Source organism: Monodelphis domestica, chromosome 5 (genome assembly GCF_027887165.1).
Source record: "Monodelphis domestica isolate mMonDom1 chromosome 5, mMonDom1.pri, whole genome shotgun sequence".
Taxonomy (NCBI): Eukaryota; Metazoa; Chordata; class Mammalia; order Didelphimorphia; family Didelphidae; genus Monodelphis; species Monodelphis domestica.
Window position 1 is genome coordinate 272,012,870 of NC_077231.1, and position 14,872 is coordinate 272,027,741.

The window sequence follows — 14,872 nt, forward strand, 5'->3', positions numbered from 1 at the left end:
AGAAGTAGCTGACCAATTTCTCTTCGTTGCGGGGCTAGTTTGTGCAAGCTGATGGTTAGGTTTAGACTATAAATTCTTTGATTGTTTGGTTTCTCAGTGTCCATTGTTGAGTGTCTATACCTTGATTTTTGATGATTTATAGCTCCTACAATAAAAATCAATTTTGGGCTCAGAAAATCATTTCCCAGTATTTATTTTTTCTTTTACCTGTATAAGGAAATGTTGAAAGATGTAGATGAAGTGATTCAAAGAAAGGCAAACAGGACCAGAAGAGCATACACATTGGCTAAAACAATATATTTTAAATTTAAAGGAAAAAACCCCAAGGTAACAGAACTGACGGAACAAGGAACAAACAAATTTTAAAAATTAATTTGATTGGCTCTCTTTTATGAAAATATACAACATAATATGGCTAAGATTTAAAATACTATTTTAATATGCTATTTTGCCTATTGGCATTTTATCATTATTAGTATACGATAACTATTAATGACAGTTCTGAATCTACTGAAGAATTCTGCTGAAACTCAACTCTCCTCTCAACTTAAAAAAAACTTTTTTACATGAATGACAGCTTCCATCTCCAGTCTTTCCTTTTCCTTGCATATGGATCTCTGCAGTTAATAGCTACCTACTGGAGTTGGTGATTTTATCTGCAACACAATTTACAAGTAGCCAGACTATCATTCAATTAAGAGGTCATCCAAGGTACCCACTAGCTCTTAGAGTCAGGGGAATAGGCATGCTTGTCCTTATGTAACCTCCAAAACCAAAAGAACATCCTTGAAACTACAAGATGAGCCTCTTTCCCCATCACTCAAGAGACGAGTCATGTGATCTTCACTTAGATTTATCCCTTTTGCTACTTCTCTACCCAGTAACACTTCAGCAAACATCAAATCTTTGCCCAACCCTAATAATCAAGGGTTACTAAGAGAGATAAATAGCCAAGAAATCTTAGAATTGTGGGATGGTGCTTAATATCCTAGTATCCTGTCAGGGGTACAGATCTAAGAAGAAGAAATGGTAACGAGCCTTCAAGAGTATGTTCTCAACATGGTAGCAGTCTTCCACCAATGCTACAATCACCAAGGCACAATCTCTAGTTCCAGAAAAGCATTCCAGAGGGACAAACTGCATCCAGTGTCAATACTTTACAGCAGGGGTTCTTAATCTGGGGTCTTTGAACTTGCTTAAAAATACTTTCATGACGGTGTTTCAATATAATTGGTTTCCTTTGTAGCTCTATACAGTTTATTTTATGCAGAACAAAACCATTTTGCTGAGGAATTCATAGACTGCATCAGAATACCAGAGGAGTCCATGATGCAAGAAAGGTTAAGTAGCAGTGCTTTACAGTTGCAGTTTACACTTAACTTTCTACATATATTTCTGTATGAAATCTTAAGCTCCACAAGAGAAAGAGCTTCTCTCTGTTCTACATCCTTATTACCTAGCACCATTATTCATGATCAGAACTATGATAGGAATGGATTAGATGTTCAACCAATTTAATCTATGAATTCTGTGTCACTGAAAATGTTACATAGTTACTGACTCGTGACTAGTCCCTCTGTTATACCATCTGTTATTTCTTTACCTCCAAATTATCACTGTTGATTTTAAGAATGAATATGATGAGAATCTTAAGAATTTCCTGGTACATAAAGGACTCTAGTTTTTAAAAAGTTTTTATTATCTTGCAAAACATACTTCCATAGTAGACATTGTTGCAAGAGCAAAGTCAAACACAACCACAACTCCAAAATACCCTCTTTAGTTTTCAATGCAAACTACATCCAGTCTACACATTTGTGGATAAGTGCTAGGGAATTAACCTAAAACCAATGAGTATGTGACTTGCCCAAGGCCAGAAAGCTTGTGAGAAGATTTGAAGTTGGTCCTTTCTGACTCCCACCATGGCAATTTATCTACTGGTACACTGCTACCTCTCACTTTATATGTTTCTTAGGGAACAAGACCTCTGATTTCAGTGATGTACAGAACTATGAAGGTAGGTGAGCATCAGGTCTAAAATTTATACTTTTAGAATATAAGGTCTTAACTTTGGGCTAACAGACCCCAGAGTCGATTTTAGGGGTCTGTGAAGTTGGTTGGGCACCAAGCCTAGAGTCAGGAGGACCTGGGTTCAAATCTGACCTCAGATACTTCCTGGCTGTATGATCCTGGGCAAATAACTTAACCTAGATTGCCTAGCTCTTACTGCTCTTCTGAAGGTAAGGGATGAAATAAAGAAGGAGAGAGAGGGAGAGAAAGAGAGACAGAGAAAGAGAGAAGGAAAGAAGAGAAAGAGAAGGAGGGAGGAAGAGAGGAAAGGAGGAAGGGAGAGAGGGAAGGAGGGAGGGAAGGAGATAGAGGAGAAGTAAGGAAAAAGGGAATAAAGAAAGAGAAAGAAAAAAGAAAGAAAGAAAAAAGAAAGAAAGAAAAAGAGAGAGGGAGGGAGAGAGGGAAGGAAAAAGGGAAGGAGGGAGGAAGGAAGGAGGGAAGGAGGGGTGAGAGAAGGGGTAAGGAAGGCAGAAAGAAAGTAAAAGAAAGAAAGGAAGGAAGAAAGGAAGGAAAAAAGGAAAAAAAAGAAAGAAAAATTACTCTGGGAAGGGTCCATACACAGGCTTCTCCAAACTACCAAAGGGATTCAGGACTGAAGAAATTAAGAACTCATGTCTTAAACAATTATCTGGAGGTAAATGATAGGTTAAATAATTTGCATGAGGTCACAGAGCCAAACTTAAAGCAGATCTTCCTGAATCAGAAACTAGTTCTCTAAACATTATTCCAAACTACTTTGGGACTTTATAAGTTTCTACAATTATAATTTTACATTATAAAAAAAACAATATAGCTGACATTTATATAACACCTACTATGTGCCAAACACTTTACAAATATCATTGGATCCTTCTAACAACCTGTGATGAAAGCGATATTAATATCTCCATTTTACAGTTGAGAAAATTGAGGTAAACTGAAGTTAAGTGACTTGTACTAAGACCACAGCTAGGAAATGTCACCTAGCTTCCCAATCCATCTACTTTTCAGTAATACTATCCAGGAAATCCCACTAAAGTCCTATTTCAATACATCATCATTGTGGAGAGGAAACTTTTCAAATACTATACCAGGGGAGTACATGGTCCAGCAGATCCTACAAAGCACAAGAAAGCTATGGAAACATGAATGGATTGTCTGAATACCATTTGAAAATGAGCTCAGGTAAATTAAAAAAAATCATATTTAGATTAGGTGAAAAGCAAGAACTATGACCAAAGCAACCTCTAAATTGCAAGCAATGCCTAACATGGTGGGTTAGAAAGAGCACAAATACACCAAATCCCAGACCCTTTAAGTACTGAAATAAATATCCAGGAAAACAAAATTTACTATGGATTTTTGCCACAGATACTGAGGAGGCAAAAAACAAATTTGCAGTTCTTCATGTAGAATGAGGCACTATGGTGTAATGGTAAAAGCACTGAATTCCTAGTTAAAGAAATTGGGCTCTTAGATGGGAGAGATCATGTACTCTCTGAGAAAAGTCACTTAATTTTTCTGGGCCTCATTTTCTTCACCTGTAATAGGGGAGAATTGGACCAGGTAATCTTTAAGATCTCTTCCAGCACCAAATCCTACACCTCTAAGAATGATAGTAAAATTATCAGCCATTACTCACACCAGAAGGACACATTTTCAGTTAACTAATCAGTCCTAGGCAGCTTGAAGAAATAACCAGTGTAACTGATAAAATGACTCCCTGGGATGATCATTTGGTAAAGTAGTTCAATTAGTTCTGGGTGGCCAGGCATGAACTCAGAAGTTATAAGCAACAGTTTCATCGACTACTTGGGCCTAAACGAAAAGAAGATTCTTTCTACCTACTACGAAAGAGGCAGTAGGGTCACGTGAGAGACCTTTTGAGGCTTCTGAGTTTTACTTGCAAAAGAGCACCAGGATACTTGCTCCCATCAGAGCCCCAAATGAGACTTTTCCCAAAGCTTAAGTCCCATGTAGACGCCAAACAGAGCTCAGAGCCCTAACCTCCCCCCCCCCCCCCCCGTTCCCCCCGCCCCTCTCACTTCAAGCACGATTGAATTGGAACCAAACAGTGACTACTCTGGGAGAAAGGCTGCAGCGGAAACCCCTTTCCAAAGTGGGAAAGGACAATGGGGGAGGGAATATGACCATTTGCAAGAATGACCTTCTTTCCTCTTCTTTCTTTCAAAAATCCAAGAAAAAAATGCGAGAAAAAAAAAAGACTGACTGCACTTGGACATGGTTCTTTGAAGTTGAATAGATATTACTATATAACTCTGGTTTCACAAATGTAATCTATGCACAAATATTTGTTTGAGGCTTTCCTGGCAGGAACAGAGACAAGAAGGGGCAGCCTTTTCTTTTCCAATCCTCCTCCGGAAGGAGACTGGCAGATGCTGCTACTTGGATGCTGGGAACTTCCTAAGCAAAATCATCTCTCCCTCCCCTCCGCCCCCAAACAAAATCAAATGAAACCCCAACAACTTTTGCTCCAAGGTCAAAAACTCCAGATCAGCTACTCCAAAGGGGGACTTCACTTTATAGATTCCGAAGGAAAAAAGAGCAGCCAGAGACTCTTCTAGTTTTTTTCCCCCTGTGCCAAGTAAGGCAGTATGCACCGGTAACTACATGGAATGACGGGTGTACGGACCTTGTGGTGGCTAGTTCAAAGTCACCCTCCGAGCTCCCGGCGGTTCCGTTCCTTTCCTCTTCACGGTCCATCTCAGCCTGCCTAGAGAAAAAAGCACGAGACTGGAGGGCACATGCACTTGTCTCCTTCCACCCGGGACGTGTTCCCTCCCCATCCCCCACACCCATCATCCTCTTCCCCATCCGATCCTCCTCCCTCACCTCCCTGGATAGCCTTGGGCCACATCTGGCGCAAAGGTCCCCAGCTGCTCAGGCAGGGCTCACAGGATAGGTCGTTCTCTCTCCCTCCCTGGGACGCCCGTAATGCTCAGGCACAGTTCTTTCGGAGGCCCGGGATGCCCGGGCCGGGGCCGCCCGCGTGCTCCTGGACCCCCAGCTCACCTCCAAGTTCTCGGTCCCGCTTTGAGTGCACGCAGCTACCTCGGGCACAGCCGCGGCCCGGGGCACTGGACTTTGCTCGCCGCGGCCTCGCCGCCTCCTCCTTCCCGGCCCCACGCAGCCTGACCTCTCGGGGCGCTGCAGGTCAACGCCTCCCCGGGGCCGCCCGGGGCAGAGGGGCTACCGGGGCCCGCAGGAAGAGGACGGGCAATCCCTGGGCGCAAAGCTGCTGGAATGAGGGGCGCCCTCAGCCTCTAGCCCCCACTTCGCACTCCGCGACCCCCACCCCTACTCCCACTCCAGGCCGCTAGGACCGTGGTGAATGGCTGCCTTCTCCTTCCCGCGGCCCGGCCCGGCCCGACCCGGCCCGACCAACTTCTGCTGGGGCGGGGGCAGCCGCGGATGCTGAGGTGGTGATTCCCAAGCCAAGCCCTGCCAAGCCCAGGAACTGGGATGTTTCCCTGGTGATTCTAGGCTTTCTGAGACACTCTAAGTACCCGGCAGTTTACTTTCTCAATTGTATGATTTTCACACACACACACACACACACACACACACACACACACACACACACACACACACACACACACCCTTCCCTTGCCTGTTGCAGGGGACAGACTTTCTTTTCCTTTTGATACCCATGTGGGCCACTTTTTCTGGCTTCCAACAAGAAATCACAAGGACTGAAAAGAATCCAGTGGAAACCACCTCTACTACCTTTCATCTCCCACTTCAAAATACCCCTCTTCAAGACTGCTTTACACTGAAATGACACCTGTCAAGTGATTTTTTAATTCTTTTCTTAGAATTCCAGAGATGGAGAACCAACAGGGTAATCTATGCAAATCATGAATCCTCAAAATCAAAAGGGTTTTCCTTATGTTTAGGCTTTCTTTTGCCAAAAATTATGCTTCTTTCCTCTAATTTTAGATTTAGATGGAAACTTGGGATCACCTCATCCAAGACTTCTGTTTGAAAAAAGTTTTAATGTCTTTTATTTTGACATTTTATTTACATCAGAATTTCCCTGATTCTGCTTACCTCCCGAATCTTTTCATACTAAGAGCATGCTGGAGGAGGAGTCGGGAAGACCTAAGTTTGAATCCTGTTGCAAACACTCACTATGTGATTATGGGCAAGTCATTTAACCTCCCAGTCTCAGTATCCTCATCTGTAAAAGGGGGTAATAATAGCATCCATATCATAGAGTTGTAGCTAGGATCAAATGTGATGAAGCACTTTGCAAACCTTAAAATATAAATGTGTATAAATTTGTAATAATATAAATATATTATATAGAATGCTTAATATTTTGAGTAATATATAGTTCCATAAAATATTAATGTAAATATTGGCCAATATTGTTATTTTCATTGTCTTCCCACATTCCTGGATTTCTCTTTTTTTTCCTCTTAAAGCTCAGCAGTATTACATGGCATCCATACATGCTAGCATGTTTGGCATTGTTTACTGATCTCAGCCACTGAACCTTCACTTTTAGTGTCTAAGGCTGAGGTGGCCTCAACAAGAAGGATTTTGGGATTCTAAATGGGAATCCAAGCTATCCTTTTTCTTTGTTTCTGATCTCTGTTCTGCTGAGTCCCTCTCTCATACTGGAGTGTCAAATCTCTGTAAAAGAGCTACTAAAGAAACCAGTAGTTACTAGTGAATAGAGAAGTGCGCTAGACTTAGAATCAGGAAGACCTGAGTTCAAATCCCACCTCAGATACTTCTTAGTTATGTGACCTTAACCTATCTATGTCAGCTTCCTTGTTCATAAAATGAGGGTAATAATACCTTTCTTATCTCACAAGGCTGTTGTGAGGATTAAATAAGATAACATATGTAATTTGCAAAGCTTGAAGCCCTACATGTTAATTATTATTTCCAACATATTTTCACTCTTCTCATCTATGACCACTGAGGAGTAAAATAAATGTTAATTTAATACTTAGGCACTAAATTTTACCATTCTGGACACTTATTTTAAATGAAACTATAATATGAAAAAGGAGCTTCCACCTAAATAGATAAATGGTTGGCTTGATGTTCCTCACAGAATTTCTCTATCTCTTCTTTCTCTGCAATGGATGTTGGCAGTAAGCTGCAACTATTGCCATGGTAGTCCTTTTTGCAAATGCTCATGAGCCCTTTAAGTTAGATGACCAAAATTGCATGAATGATTTTTTTTGTTGTTGCCTTTGGACTCACGATAAAATGGATTTTGTTGACTTCATTTGCTCTCCTTAACGAGAACCTGTGATCCATTTATCTATTTAGGTGGAAGCTCCTTTTTCATATTCCAGTTTCATTTATTAGGAGAAGGTCAAGAATGGCAGAAATTTAGTACCTAAGCATTATGTCTATTTATTGTTCACTAGACAAGATCCTCCATTCAGATGATTCATAACAAAGTTCATGCTTATATATGATCAATATGATTCATCTTTTACCATTTCTACGAACTCTTGGCAACAAAAGACTGAAGCCCACATTCTACTTTTCTTTGTGTTTTGCTTTGCCATGTCTAAGAAATCCATCACTAAACAGAGCGGTTTACAATTAGTAAAGATCTTCTCCAAACTCAGGTAAACTGGCTCTCAAAAAGCAGGCATAGTCTAATACTGGGACCATACTTGAATCCTTTCCAGCTTGATAAAATCTCCCAGAACTTATGATCTGCTGGTCCTATCTTTAAGATCCCAGGGTTACTTCTATACCACAACGAGTCATCAAATTTGGACTTTATGGAGGTCAGAAAGATATCTTCAAAACTAGAGAAAGTCTGTATGGAAAGGCTAACATAGGAGTGAATAAATTCTAGGGCTGAGGCCACAGAGCTGTGGCTGTCCCTATTCTGTGTGGCAGACAGTCAGCATTCTTGGCAGAACCCATCTTGAAAGAATTAGCTTTGATTTTATCTTGATAAATAGTGTAAGATATTAGTTTATATCTAGTTTCTGCCAGATTGCTTTTAGTTCTCCCAGTATTTTTTTAACCAAAAAGTGAATTCTTATTTCAAAAACTTGAATTTTTACTTTTCTTAAACACAAGGTTACTATATTTAGTTTCACCAGAGTCTTAGCAAAGATTTTTCCTCCCACATGAAAAAGCTGAAAAGAGAATATTTTTTTTAGTTAAAACCCTTTCTATTCACTATTCAAACTACTCTGCCCTGGTTCCAATCTACTATAATTAGAGAATGCAGTATTTTGAGATTCTTTTTCTTTTTTTTTTTTGGTCACTATTCTAAGACCCTCACATAAGCATCTTATCCAAGACTCTCATTAGAACAAAGTTTTAATTACTTTTGTTTTTAAACTAGTTATTCCCCTTTATAAATCCACCTTTACCGGATTCTATTTACCTCCCCTTTCTTCTCTTTATATTAGGTGTATGCTGGAGAAAGAGTCAGGAAGACCTGAATTCTATTCCTTCATCAATTAAGAATCACTTGAACATACAGTGACATGCAAATTAATTGAATTGTCTCTTCTATATCTTCAAAATAAACAAAGGAGAATCTGAAGGATGGAGGTGGAGAAAGAACCTGAATTTTAAGATGCCAATTAAATACTAAAGAGATAGTGTCTCCGTGTGTATGTGTGTGTCTATGTATATTTGTCTGAGTTAACATAGGAAGTTTGCCTTTGAAAGGGAAACAGTTTTTAAATCTATTAATAGGTTTCAAGGATGGGGACCCAAGCAGAACATATATCTTTGTTTGCTGGAAAAAGCCATGTGAACATCTGTGTATTTGGGTATCTAACTGGATCCCACCCAATTTCAAGAGCTCCATTTCTGCTTCGATGATATTGCCATACTACAACTTGATATAAGAGATTATAAATTCCTCTTCCAAACTATAAGACATTTAATATCAGGGACAACTTCTAATTAATTTTTAAAATTGCCCAAAGCACCTTGAACACAGTAGGCAGTTAATATTTTTATTTGAAAATTCCAATTAATTAATTAATTTAGAATATTTTCCATGGTTACATGATTCATGTTCTTTCCTCTTCCTTCCTTCCTCCCACTTCCTATAGCCAATGAGCAACTCCACTGGGTTTTACATGTGCCATTGATCAAGACCTATTTCCATATTATTAGTATTTGCACTAGGATGATTGTTTAGAGTCTACATCCCTGATCATATCCCCATTGACCCATGTGATCAGGCAGTTGTTTTTTCTTCTGTGTTTCTACTCCCACAGTTCTTTCTCTGGATGTGGATAGTGTTCTTTCTCATAAGTTCTTCTGGATTGTCTTGGATCATTGCATTGCTGCTAGAGAAGTCCACTAAATTAGATTGTACCATAGAGTATCCATCTCTGTGTTTAATGTTCTGGTTCTGCTCCTTTCACTCTGCATCAATTCCTGGAGATCTTTCCAGTCCACATGGAATCCCTCCAGTTCATTATTCCTTTGAGCACAATAGTATTCCCTCACCAAAAGATACCACAATTTGTTCAGCCATTGCCCGTTTGAGGGGCATCCTCTCATTTTCCAATTTTTTTTTTGCGATCACAAAGAGTGCAGCTATGAATATTTTGGTACAAATATTTTTCCTTATAATATCTTTGGGGTATAAACCCAGCAGTGGTATGACTGAATCAAAAGGCAGACATTCTTTTAAAGTACTTTGGGCATAGTTCCAAATTGCCATCCCGAATGGTTGGATCAATTCACAGGCAATTAATATTTTTGAGAGAAGGAGCAGGTTTTATCTTTCTGGGGCAGATTATCTTAAACTTATTTGTCTCATGACCTCCTTTGGATATCTTGTGAAACCAATGAATGTCTTTCCAGAATTTCATTGTTTAGCCATGGTCATGACCCAGTTTTTTTTTTTTAATGAAGCCAATTGCCTTTTCCATGTCATTTTACAGATAAGGAAACTGAGATAAACAGGGTTAACTGACTTGCCCCGGGTTACACACCTAGTGTCTGAGGCCAGATTTGAGCTCAGGAAGTCGAGTCTTCTTGACTCCAGTCCCAGAACTCTATCTACTGTACTACTTAGTTGTCCCCCTTTCAAAATAATGATTCTTTAAAAATAACTATTGAAGAAAATATCAAATTTCAAGTTTATATTAATGAAAATAAATTTGTTTTTTGCCTATCCAAATTCATGCACCCTCTGAAATCTATCCAGGGACCCCAGATTAAGAAGCCCTCTTCTATGGCCAAATAGTTCATCACTGAATGATGAACTCTTGATACTTAGCTATATTGATTCTCAGAAAGCAGAGACTGTTGCTGGGACTGGATCCAAAGATTTTCCATTATGCTGGAACCTGCCAGACCTTACAAGACCCTGGCATGGCCTTCAGAAACTCAACATCATCTTCATGCCACAACAAGGCATTGGTGTGCTTTGAATTAATAACAACATTTATAGATTACTTTAATATTTGCAAAGTGCTTTACATATATCATCTCACTTGATCCTCATAGTAACCCAATATTACTTTTATCATCACCCCCATTTTATAGGTGAGAAAACTGAAGAACAGAGGGATTAAGTAACTTGCCCAGGGTCAAATAATTTTTAGTGGGTAGGGGAGAGGCTGGAGAAAGAAAGAGTTTGTAACTCAGAATTTTTAGATCCAATATGGTGGAGGTTGAGGGGTGAAGAGGGAGAGGAGTGAAGGATAAACTGCTCTACTGCTAACTAGATGACAAGAGTTCCAGAAGAAGGCCCCTGGCATGTCACGTGGACCCCTTATGAATGATTTATGGGAGAACACGGAAGAGTCACATAAGAGAAGAAAACATTGCTAGATTTCCAGCTGCACCCGGGGAGAGAGTAGTCCCCAAGATGAAAGCTCCAATTCACCAATGTATTAAAGAATAGAGAAGCTTAATAACTAGCATGAGGAGATCAAATTACGTCTAGGATGAATTTTCTATAAGAGAGAGTTGGGGAAATTGCAGGTCTTGGAGCCTAGAGAGATCTAAATTCTAATTTCTTCTCTGATAGATACTAGCTATGTGACCATGTTCAAATCACTTAGCATTTATGAACCTCAGTTTCTAGATCTTTAAAATGGGGATAAGAAGATCTATCTAATAGGATTGTAAGAAGCAAATGAGATAACATATACAAGCCTTAAACTATTACATAGATGTGAGTCCTTATTATCATTATCATCTCATTCTCATTAATGGTTCTGGGAAAAGTTGCTGAATTGCCATTATTCTTTAATATTTAATGCTTTTAAATTAAAATTTATTTTTTAATGAATGGAAATCTATTTTTTCTTCCTTCTATTATACTGAAAAGAAAAAGAACAAAATTCTAGTACTTGGTTGCAGGGCCAACCAAGCATAAATTCCCTCATTGGCCATTTCCAGAAATATATGTCTTATTCTGGACTTTGAGTCCATCACCTCTCAATCAGGAGGAAGATGGCAGGTTTCATCATTTGTCTCCTGGAATCAAGGACAGTTAATGCATTGATCAGAGATGTTGTACAATGTTGTTATTGCATAAGTTGCTCTGCAGATTCTGTTCATTTCATTCTTCAACCATTCATACAAGTGAAGTCAAACCAATAAGTATTTATTGGGTAACTTCTATGTGTGAGACATGACACCATGCTAAGGGCTGGGAACATAAAGACAAGGAATAGTTTCTGATCTCAAGGAGCTTATAGTTGAATGAGATGATACACAAACAATTATAAGCAAAAAAGATATATACAGATTAAACTGAGATGATATCACAGCGAAATACCCTTGGAATAGTCTCCAAATGACATTCCAACCATCCAATGGGAATACCATTCCAAAGGGCATACAATGGAAATCGTTCCTTTTTATAAAATTAATGATGCACACACATACACTGACACCCCCCCACAAATACACACACACACACCCCTTCTGATTCTGCTCATTTCACTATCAGTTTATATGTCTTTTCATGTCTCTTGGAAATCATCTTTAATTCTAATCTTAAAGCATGATAGTATTGCATTCCATTCATATGCCAACTTGTTCTATTATTACCTGATGGGTATTCCCTCAGTCTTCTTTTTTTTTGCCAACATAAAAAGAGATACTATGAGCATTTTTGTATATATATATATATATATAGGACCTACCTTTCTTCTTTTTTGATCCTTTTGGGGAATAGACTCAGTAGGCTTATAACTTTTTGGATATCATTCCAATTTGCTTTTTAGACTCATTGGAACTTTTCATAGCTGCACCAATACATCAATGCACCTATTCTCCATCATATCTTCCAACATATTCCATACAAAATAATCTTTATTGATCAGTTCAGTACAAAGTAGAACCTCAGAATTGCTTTAATATTAATTTCTCTAACAATCAGATGTAATTGTAAATAGAAACATATAATGTATCTAAATAAAATATATACTTTTCCATGGTTTCTTGTAGAAATGGGGAAATGAATTGCCATTTGTTATTTGAATGAAAGTATCAGAATTTAACATTTTTACAAGTTAATAATAATTATTATAAATTATAATGATAGAAATTATAATTATCACTCTATGCATGTCAGTCACTAGCATTACCACAGCTATTGAAATGGAAGCACATGGACTAAAGATGATAATGATAGCTTATTTTTCTGTAGTGCATTCTAGATTGTAAGGCATATTGTATATGCTATCTCATTGGACAGATTGTTATTAGCTATAATGATTTTATCATAGAATAATTGAAAGACAATCTGGATAATTTCCCCAACTTCCCTTCTGGTTCTGTGATTTGAATATCTTTAGGTCTTTTTCTGCTTTGGTTGTGTTTGTGCCTAGCAAATGATGCCATCCTTTTATTTGTAATTGTTTCCTAATTGAACAGTCACTCTCACATATGTCTGTGTTGCACAGGCTCCTAGTTGCTTTCAGACACCCTGCTACCTAATCCTTTTGGTATCTTTCTAAATTTCTGACATTTGCCTTAGTTTATACAGTTTAACTTCCCCTAGCCTCACAAACTCCAACCAGGTCATAAGATCACAAATTTAGAGCAGAAAGGTGACTTCTGGTGGAGGTCATTGAGACTTTACATTTAGCATATTACTTATGAGGAAACCAAGACCCAGAGCGAGTCAATAACTTGCCAATGTCACACAAATAGTTAGGTGCTATGATTCTAGATCTCATATCTTTCCATTTGGTATACCACCCTACCCCTTGCATTTACTTCCTCTACTATTTTCCTCCACTATCCCATCTACAAAATATTTGCTAGACTTGGGTAACTTTCCTTTTAAAAATTATTTCTTTAATCCCCGTCTTTTCCCCCTTATTATAAAATGCACAAGATAAAAAGGATTCTTTTAAGTACATAGTGCCTATACTCCCACAGGCACTCGATATAGCCAGTGATGGTGGTAATGATGATTTGGTCCTTTGTGTTCTGTTCTTTAGACCTTACTAAGTATTGGTGGATGTGTTGGCAGTCTTTCATTTCACTTTTAGAAACATTCAGTGGAGAAATTGCTAGTAAGCACTGAGATAATGTTGTTTATTCCAGTCTAGAGAAATGACACACAAGTGTAGCTTTGGGAGGTCCAAGGTCAAATTGCCTCATAGATCTTTTGGGTTGAATAGGTACAACTTGAAGATGAACAAAATAGACAGACATTAGTCAAATTCTGAAGGTTATTTTTGTTGAGGTAGACTGTTTTTTTTTAAAATAAAAACTGCAACTTCCCACACATCCAATTATTTGTAAATGTCATTTAAAGAAGTATCAAAACAACTTGGTGGAGGAAATGGACCATTTCCTATAAGTATACCAATTAACTCAGTCAGTGATTCTCAGCCTTAATTTTACACAACTAAGAAATGCTAGTTGATTGATTGATTGGTCCTATGATATTTCTGGTGACCTCAAGGGATGCTGTGAAATTATTTTTTTAAATGTAATTACATTTTTGTTCTCAAGTTAACAACCATCAAAAAAATCTGAAGAATTCCAAATATGTTGTAGGATAGAGGAAAATTTCCAAATCAAAGTTAATTCTAATTCTCCTTCCTTTAAAGAAAGAATATGTGGCATTTTTGGGTGGAGGGGAGAGAATTAGTCATCAAGCAATGTTAGGATGTCGCAACATTACTATTTCCTTCTACACCAGTGTTTTGTTTTTTAATCAGTCCCCCTAATTCCCATCCTTATTTTACTTCCCTTTCTACCCCTCCCTTCTTATTCCCCTCTTATTTTCTTTACAGTTTTTTAAACTACCCTTCCACCCTCTCCCTCCCTTGTATTGCTTAATTTTTCCTTGGTCTGGTAGTTCTTGAATTTGGCTATAACATTCCTGAGTGTTGTCAGTTAGGGATTAAGTAAAGGAGGTGATCTGTGGATTCTTTTAATCTCTACTTTTCCCTCTTGCTCTAGAATGTTGGGACAGTTTTCTTGGATAATTTCCTATAGAATGATGTCCAGGCTTTTTCTTTTGTCATGGTCTTCTGGTAGACCAATGATTCTTATGTTGTCTCTACTGGACCTGTTTTCTAAATCTTCTGTTTTGTGGATGAGGTGTTTCATATTTTCCTCAATTTTTTTTTCATTCTTTTGATTTGTTTTATAGTTTCCTGCTGCCTTGTGAAGTCATTTGCTTCTAGTTGTTGTTTTCTAGTTTTTAAAGACTGAATTTCATCCCTAGCTTTTTGATCATCCTTCTCCTTCTGGTCTGATTTTCTTTGGGGGTTATCTTTCATCTCCTTTGTCTCATTTTCAAGCTGGTTAATTTTGGCTTTTAAGACACTACTTTCTCATTTTAGTTCAAGTGCCTCTGTTT

At 38.3% G+C, this 14,872-nt stretch overlaps 1 protein-coding gene across 6 annotated transcripts in view; it reads right to left on the reverse strand.

Annotated features, from left to right (window-relative positions):
• The window catches only part of ABCB4 (ATP-binding cassette, sub-family B (MDR/TAP), member 4), a 106,958-nt gene extending 101,740 nt beyond the window's left edge, over positions 1-5,218 (reverse strand). For 2 of the 6 annotated variants that reach the window (XM_056797298.1, XM_056797294.1), the window contains exons 1-2: positions 5,083-5,218; positions 4,703-4,783 (exon numbers count right to left, since the gene is read on the reverse strand). In XM_056797298.1, coding sequence (XP_056653276.1) covers positions 4,703-4,773 — 71 coding nt within the window. In that variant the 5' untranslated portion in view covers positions 4,774-4,783; positions 5,083-5,218. Of the gene's footprint in view, positions 1-4,702; positions 4,784-4,902; positions 5,037-5,082 lie in introns of those variants that run through there. The other 4 variants (XM_056797295.1, XM_056797296.1, XM_056797297.1 and 1 more) reach the window with 4 other exon arrangements.
• Between the last annotated feature and the right edge of the window lie 9,654 nt (positions 5,219-14,872).